The 9016-nt window shown below is 43.4% G+C and overlaps 1 protein-coding gene across 1 annotated transcript in view; it reads right to left on the bottom strand.

Annotated features, from left to right (window-relative positions):
• Positions 1-2751: 2751 nt before the first annotated feature.
• The window catches only part of GRK6 (G protein-coupled receptor kinase 6), a 31812-nt gene continuing 25547 nt past the window's right edge, over positions 2752-9016 (bottom strand). The window contains exon 16 of the mRNA XM_035105865.2: positions 2752-7163. Coding sequence (XP_034961756.1) covers positions 7113-7163 — 51 coding nt within the window. The 3' untranslated portion in view covers positions 2752-7112. The remainder of the gene's footprint in view (positions 7164-9016) is intronic.

The following is a 9016-nucleotide window of genomic DNA, read 5'->3' as shown; positions in this document are numbered from 1 at the left end:
GCAAGGAATCCTGCTAGTGAAGAGCATAGCTGCCAAGTTTTCCCTTTTCTCACGAGGAAGCCTATTCAGCATAATGGAATTTCCCTTAAAAAAAAAGGGATAACTTGGCAGCTATGGTGAAGAGTGTGATGCTGAATTCCCACCCTGGATTAGTGCTGTTAAATGCAAAACACCAGTTTTTCCGTTAGGCAAGAACTGGTTTTGAGCAGTTTCAGCTCCTTTAAGAGTTATTTCACACCTTCTATGCTGACCCAAGTAAGATGCTCAAATAGGTGCCTCCAAGTCAGGGGCAGCAACCTTTTCCAGCCCATGGGCCAGTCCACCGACCCTCAGGCCATGTGGTGGGCCGGACTATATTTTGAAAAAAATAATGAACAAATTCCTATGCCCCACAAATAACACAGAGATGCATTTTAAATAAAAGGACACAGTCTACTCATGTAAAATCACGCTGATTCCCAGACCATCCGCGGGCCGGATTGAGAAGGCAAATGGGGCTGCATCCGGCCCCTGGGCCTTAGGTTACCTAGCCCTGCTCCAAGTAGTGAAGGGCTGGATGAGGGCCACAAAGCACATGCAAGTCCTTGGCTGCAGCAAGTGGGCCTGCTTGCCTGCATTACATTACAAAGGATTCAGGGGCTGCTCAGGGCCAGCCCACCAGAGGCCCAAAGAAGCGACCACAAGGGCAACGAATCCCAACGTTGATCTTTATTCCCTCCTCCGCTTGTTCCTGATGTCATGCTTCTTCCCTGGTGAGGAGGGGCACCACTTTGTGGTTTGCCTGAGGTGCTATAAAATATATTGGGTCAGCTATGGGGATTCCCCTTGTGGTTGAGCAACAGATTCCCACGCATCCTGATGGTAGGGCTAACAAATCAAAGCACAGCTCAAAGAAAGACTGGTTGTGAGTAATTGATCTGACATTGATTAGATGCTTACCCTGTTCAAGGTCAGCTCAGACTTCCAAGAGTTAGCTTGCTGCCTGCTGTACTTTGTTACTGACACAAACAGGGCAGTTACAATTTAGCCACCATAATAATCTCTGGATTAGGTTACTGAAATGTGTTCTACATAGGGCTGTCTCTGAAAAGTATTCACTAGTGCAAACTGTGACTGTTCCCAACAGCTGTTGTTAGCAGAGGCTGCATATAGTATACAGTGGTACCTTGCAAGACGATTTTTTTGCAAGACGAATGCATCTTGCGATCTGATGGTGACTCGCAAGACGAATTCGTTTTGCGAAAAATTTGTCTTGCGAATCGCGGTTTCCCATAGGAATGCATTGAAATTTAATTAATGCGCTCCTATGGGCAAAAAAAGAAATTTCAATGCATTCCTATGGGAAACCGCGATTCGCAAGACAAATTTTTCGCAAAACGAATTGACTCATGGAACGAATTAAATTCGTCTTGCGAGGCACCACTGTATTTTGTAATATTTGCCTTGGGTGTCTGTGTCTTCTGGTTTGAGTCCCAAACCAAAGTGTCTGGGACCATAGTAGTTGGAGGAATCCCTGATCTTAAATGTGCACCCCTCTTGTCTCTTTAACTAATCAAATCTCCAGAGTTAAGCCAATACCATCTTTCTTAGGAAGGCCTTTCAGCCGTAGCAACAAATGGCAAACTCTTTTTCAACCAGCTTGATTTTGGTTTTCTAATTAGCATAATCCAGAGTATATCCTTTTATATTTTTACTGTTTAAGTATTTTATGTGAATCTGAGAAATTCAGAAGCCTCCGGGTTAAGTGCTTCACAAGCAGCAGGGATGTTTTCTTCTATCCTTACTGTTTATTGAATTTTAAGGCATTGGGTTTTAAGGAAAGTTAAGCCAACCCTAATTTTAATACACAACAATAAATTGATACTGTATCAAACTTACTCCATTTAGTGCCTTAAAAAGAAGGAAAGGTAAAAAAAATATTACTAGGGCTATCCCCTCAATAATAGCCTGTCACCCCCCCCCCCAATTTTCTGAATAGTGTACACTGCTCTTCTCCAGCTCATATGTTGTTTAAGAGATGAGGGAAGGCCAGCAACAAGTTATTCCTCCACATGCACTACGACTTCCCTTCCTGGCCCACTGCCAATAGAAAAACTACTTCCACCCAGGCATTTTTCATAGGAAATGCAATAGTGTGCTTACTGAAGAGGGCCAGGGCTCAAGAAGTCCTACAAGGCTAAATATTTGGGGGGCAGGGGGTAGCCCTGTTCAGGGAAGTTTTTAATGTGTGACATTTTAATGTATTTTAATTTTTTGTCAGAAGCCGCCCAGAGTGGCTGGGGAAACCCAGCCAGATGGGCGGGGTACACATAATAATAATAATAATAATAATAATAATAATAATAATAATAATATATTATTATGCAGATGCCAACTTGCACTGGAATGGCAACACTGTGTAAAACTGTTCTAATGTGTTCTACAGGCTTCAGCAACGCAAAGCACATTCAGTGCTATCTTTAATCTACAGCTTCTAAAATATGTGTGGTCGCATAAAATGTGGCAGTTGAACTCTTGTGCATTTCACACATACATATCTGTGAAGTTTTATCTTACAGATGAAGGAAAGATATCAGACCCCCCTGATACAGCTACATCTCAGTTAAGATGGCATATACACTAGAAAACCCTGGAGGTGATGCATTTCTACAACAAATACCATGGGATGAAAGTCGAAATAGTACATTTTGAGCCATATTCACAAATCATGTTTCTAAATGCTACTGCAATTATGAATGGGGCACACAGCAGTAATTTTGAAGGAGGTCCTTTTATTCCTGGATTTCCATTGGGTGAGGGGAGACAGAGACACCCCGCTAAAAAAACAATCAATTCCAGAAACACTCTTGCCTAGGCAATGACAGTAGATAGTAGCATGTCCAATTTCCAATTCTTTTAGTGGGCATATCTCCAGCATATACATTTTATAATATCACAATTTCATATCTTTCATACATAAGTTCACTGCTGCTATGGAAAGACAAATCAGACCGGAGTTAGGCTAGAGAAGATTTGCTAACAAACTGCAGCACAGACCTGTTAAGACAGAAGAGAAACAAGCAAAGGTACAAACTTAAAATTTTAAAGGGATGGGGTGGAAGAAAAAGTCAAGGCAGAAGCCTATCCTCAAGAGGCAGGGAGAATGGAGAAGAGACCCAGGCCAACAAGTCCAGGGTTTTGGCAGACACAAAGGACAATTCTGAAGTGCTCATAGAACTGAGCCCAGATGCTCCTGACCTTAGAAGAATATTGCTACAGGAACACTCAGTTCTTGCACATAAAACTAGGGGTGAAAGTCACCTAATGAGTCCCATAAGCATAACAGGGCTTTCCCCTCTGCCCTCTTCCCATGCTCCTCAAAATTGGCTTGGGAGTTGGGAGAACCCCCACAGCAGCACTGGTGTGCGGGACAAGAGGTGGAATTGTTCTGTCTCACAAGCTACAATACTTGCACTGATGAGACATTCACCATAGTGCAACCCTGAATTCCACCCTAGTCCTCAAGCTTTGATTTAGGCTGCAATCTTCATCCTACTTACCTGGGAATAAGCTCCATTAAATAGGACTTACTTCTGAGTAGACATGATTAGAATTGCACTGCTAATCAAGCAAGCTTTTAAAATACGGGGGGGGGGGGAAGATTCCTAATTAGAGAGGCTGCCAACAAGGGAATATCTTTTTCTAATTGGTATTCTGGAAGTCCAAGGCCCATGAAAAACAACTGAGTAGCAGGTGCTGGGAAGTTCAGAGACACCTTCCTCTGCCTGAGAACCTAAGAAAGTCACTAGCCAATCAGAGTAGATAATACTGGTCTGGATGGACCATAATCTTACCTGACGCAAGGCAACTTCCTAACAGGCACCTACCACCACACAGATAATTGGAGACAATTAATTCCTCCTTCCAGATTTGATGAAGAAAGACACTTGAAACTTAATTTCTTTCTCTCCACTACTTCAGTTCAAAAACCAGAACACAAAATGTGCCACTGTGTTTTAACACCAATAACTACACTTAAATATTTATAATACTGATGGAACATTAACTTTTATTTCTTTTTTTTAAAGGGTGTTTTTTTTGTTAAGGAGGGAATATTCTATATTTCCAAATTAGATTAAATGTAAAATATTAAGATGGCATTTCCTACTGGCCATAGATTTTATTAAATCATGTAATCTTGCACTTAAGGGAATCTGAGCTTTTTATTATTCTTTTGCATTATGTACCTTTAACAAGTCTTAGGGATGTCACACTTAAACATTACCAAAAGGACTCAAGTTTAAATGACAGAACTACAGGTTTCCCTATCAATTGTGAACAGCACACAGGAGTTTAAAAAACATGGATTCCCTGCAGTAACATCTGGAACTGGGACTGACATCCATATTTATTGGACTGAAATCTGCCCATGTTCTATTTACAGTTGCAGTCCACTTTCCATTTTTAAACTCTGCCTTTCAGGTTGCGTCTACAAATGTACATCAGCTCTAAGATATGATGTGGGATGAAGTGACTAATGATATTATCAGACAATTTTTCAGATGATCAGAAATATTTTCAAAAGTATTTGAAAGAGGCAGAATAAAATTAAAAGATAGGGAAGACAGGGAAAAGACACAATGAAGAAGTCTGTAAATAAAATATCACATTCAACTGGAGTTTCTAAGGAAAGAAATGAGAAAGCCTTACTGAATTGCTAGCTGGATGTTAACTGACAGGCTGCAAGAGGTATGTGAGAGTGTGCAGAGCAGACAAGGATGGAAGGCAGTAACAAAAGATCTATTTGCTACACAGAAAACAATGAAGAGAAGCTGCTCTTTTCTAATTCAGGGACATGCTGACTGATGCTCCACATTCAGGAGCATCAGCATGAAACTGCCCAGCACCTGGCAATGTGTTCACTGCATCCACTTCTGTACCACAGCAATGAATCATCAGGACACACAGTTAGCAAACAAGTTCAAAATAGTTCCAATATTATCAAGAACAGTGCAACACTAGCATGAGATACCATAGGTGAACTGGCAGATGAGGTTAACTGCCCAGGAGCAAGGCAGATCACACACACACCACTCACACACAATCTCCAGGTTAGAAATAACTGCTGGGAGACTGAAGAAGTGCACACTAGATATAGAATAAGGGGAATTATTTGAGATTGGAAATCTTTAGTCCAGGCAATAAATAGGTCTACTCATCAGAGCTTCATGAAGGCACAAATGCAGCTCTGTGGGTGCCTTGGGCTCCCAGCCATGGAAGACTGTAGAAGAGATTCCTATGGAGAAAGATGACCAGGACTTTCAGCCTAGCTACACCAGACAGAGAAAATCTAAACTAATGTTTTCTGAGCTCTTCACCAAAAGAGCCAAGCTTTACCTGGACAGAGCTGCTATTTTTCTACTCTAAGGCTAACAAGCAGCTTTGTGGTGCGATGTGATTAGGAAAATTGTGCAAGGGAAAAGGGTGAACCCTACACTTTCAATGCTGCTGTTCCAAAGTCAGAGAACTAGCACCTGCTTTACATTAAAAATGAAGACACCAGGAGGTTTTATTAGAGACCTCTCACTTTTCATGAAGTTTAACCCTTTGAAAAAAGTGCAGAGGGCTCAAGATTCTAGGCTCTAATCCATGCATGCTCCCACATTGGCACAGTTGGCAGGTGAACTCTGTAGAAAACATTACTAGGACAAACAATAGAATCACATCATTTCTTGGGGGAGAAAAATAGGGCACAGTAGTCCAGAAAATAAAATAAATAAAAATACAGACTCAACTTTTATAAGGTTCCCAAGGTAAATGTCAAAGCCTCCCCAGCTTTCCTTGTCAACTCATACTGGCGTTATTGAAGTTTCAATAAAGAAATTAAAGCTAGAAACCAGTTTGCTGCCACCAGCTTCCATTTAACCTGTGTGATCACAAGCTTTATGTGCTTGGCCGAAGAAAAGGGAGCAGCAGGGATAAATGGCAGAAGGTGGTGGAGAGGAAACATTGGCAATCCCACCAACCATTGCACTCACCCTGGGAGATTGTTTGGAGGTGCAGGGAGAGTCTGTAGCAACCTTGAGAGGGAGTGTGCAGCCTTCGGATAGAATGTAGAGGTGGTTGGAGAGTGCTGGGATATGCCTTTTACTGTTTTTAAAGGGATGTTTTGATTATACATTATTTTGGCTTTATGCGCTATCCCTGGAATGAAACCCCTGTGTAAGTTGAGAGTCAACTGTAATGCTATTCTAGTGTTTGAAAACTTCCTTACTTTAATTAAGCCATGTTAAAAACCAACCAACCAAAAACCCACAGACTGTCATCTCAGAAAAACCTGCAGGTATTATTTTGACATGTCTACGAGCCTTAGCATCTCTCCATCACTCTCATTGTGCATTACGGTAACAAAGCAAGTCATCTGGGGGAAGTCTTGGACACACACAGGTTATCCCAATTGTGTCCCTGCAAACTAGATATGCCAGTGGAGGCTGCTCTTGCATTGCAGCTGCCATTCCTGAGCTTCTCCTACTACCCATTTCCACCGGCAGAACAGAATGGTGGCTATTCCACAGGGAACTTAAAAGGGCCAGGATCCATTGCTTGGGGAACAGAGCCGCTTACTTGTTTCTTAGAAGTTACTGGTGCACAGTGTTCACTAGGGTGAAGCATGGACGCTGGGGTGAGGAAGAGAGAGAGATGCAGAAGGACCTCCATCCCCAACAATTAAAAATTTACATATGCTATATACATACATTCATAGATATATCAATATAAATATATAAAACAAACTCCAGCAGGTGAGCAGATGGGAGGCCAAAGGCCAGGATCAGGGCCAGCCCTGGAATGTTTCACTAGCTCCTGCCATCATCTCTCCGCTATGGAAAAGGTTTGGCAGGATGATCCCTTGGCAGTACACTGAAGACCTTTGCAGAGGTGTCTACTTTCCCCCGTCCTGGAGCATTTCCTCTGTAGGGTGGAGTCTGCTGCCACCCCGAAACGATGATCCCACACTTATACAGCTAGCATGTGCGCTAGATTGTAAGCCAAGCCAGTGCTAGGCCAGTACCATCTCTTTTGTTGAGTCAGCTGGTTGCTTGGCCAGGCTCATAGAAATAATAGGCTGGCGGGACCTATAGGCGAGTGGGTTCCTCTTCACTTTCACTGCAGTTCCCACAACAGTCCTGGAGAATGAAGGAAGGAGGAGGCGGCAGGAGGAGGAGGGAAGGGTGGGGGAAAGCAAGGGGAAAAGGGAGAGCACACAGCAAGCACAGAGTGAGTACAGTTATTATTCAACACGCAGACATGCCACAGGATTCTATTCCCAGTCCCCACAGAAAAAGAAACCATTGCTTAGAAAAGAACTTTGGGACTCAGCACCAAAACGAAATCTGCTAGTGGAGCTGCAGCCAACCTGCAGGACTAGAGAGGGAGAGAGAGAATATCATGCTGGACCTCCTACCACACTCCCTTATTCACAACCAGACTGTGCCTCTTCCATACCCTTTCAATGCCTATTTATGGGCTGTGAGGAATCTAATTGTACTTGGCCATGGCCAAGTACAGAAGCAGGAACGGAAATTATTCTACATTAGTGAGCCCAGGACAACAGTGGGGTCTTACGTAGGCTTAGTAAAACCACAGCAGGAAACAGATAAACACAGAAAGATGAACCATTACTTCAATGGAACAACTGCAATAAGAGAGGAGCATGACCTAACTGTAGAAAGCAGGACATGTCTAGAACACCAGCAAGCTCTCAAAAAGTGTGCAGGGTTCTTGGGTACATGAGGTAGAGAGAGAAAACTTCCATTCTTAATAGCAAGGCTACATAAAGAAGCCATGGGAGCTGGAGAAAATGGATGTTTAAATAATAATCCAGCTGCTTCCATGGCAAGGGAAGAAGGCAAGACATTCACGATGCTTTGCAGGAAGCAGGATTAGTGGCTTGAAGAACTATTAATGAACAAACAGCATATTTTTGAGAGGGGAGAGAGGGGGAGGGAGAGGGAGGCACTGAAGAGGTAGAGTCCTCATCCCCTTGTCTTGTCATGTCCGCCAGGGGAGTTTGGGGCACCAGGTAGTCATTTTCCTGAGCAGAGCAGCAGAGAAGAGGTTGCTCACCTCTGGAAAGAGAAAACATGCTGTGAGAGCCCCGGCCAGAAATAGCCATGCCCTCTCCTAAGGCCTCTCCTGGCCTACAGGGATAACTACCACCAAACAGAGCAGCCAGAACAAGACCCAGAGGAAGTGCCAGGTGAGGGATACTGGAAAATGATGAGCCCACAGAAAGGAGGGAAGGTGCCAATTCAAATGGGCTCTCATTCACACAACACACCAAAATAAGGTCAGGCTCCTAACACTGGGAGTGAACACTTTTTTCTAAGCAAAAAGCACCGCAAACACATGTGCTGTGCAAGAAGCTATATTTCTAAATCATGAAGACATAAGGGGGTTAAGGGACTATGGTAGTTTCTGAGAAGAACAAATGACACTATCAAGTGTTTCTCTCCCACAGCTGCCTTACGACGTTTTGGGATGGGAAACAGCCAGGCTGGACTGGCCATGACAAGAGGCATTTAGGTGCATGGGGGACTACATTGCTTTCCAACTATCTGTCCAGAGCCAAAAGGAGCAAGGCTGCCTAAAGCCAATAATTATTAGACTATGCTTCCAGCCACCCACAAATCCATGTCAAGTACCAAACCCCAAGACGTCCTTCCGGTTATTCAGAGAGAAAGTTGCTCTGGTAGTGGGAAGTCACATCTGGATAGTTTATGGAGCTTATAATAGTAAACTGAACTAGCTGAGCTCAAGTGCCACTACAGCAGCCGGCCTGCTAATGGGTCTGAGGTGTATAGGTACAGAAAGATCTGTGGTGCTAGGAGTGGCATAAGACATGGTACCACTTGAGGAAAGCTGCTACCCTCTCCTCTCACACCTTCACCCCCTCCTCCTCTACCACCTCTTCTCCTCTTCTCTTTTTATGTTTTGCTGGTGTTAATGCAGCAGCAGCAGCAGCATGCCTCCACCTCCT

The sequence above is a fragment of the Zootoca vivipara genome, chromosome 2, assembly GCF_963506605.1.
Source record: "Zootoca vivipara chromosome 2, rZooViv1.1, whole genome shotgun sequence".
Taxonomy (NCBI): domain Eukaryota; kingdom Metazoa; phylum Chordata; class Lepidosauria; order Squamata; family Lacertidae; genus Zootoca; species Zootoca vivipara.
This window is presented reverse-complemented; position numbering and strand designations above follow the sequence as displayed.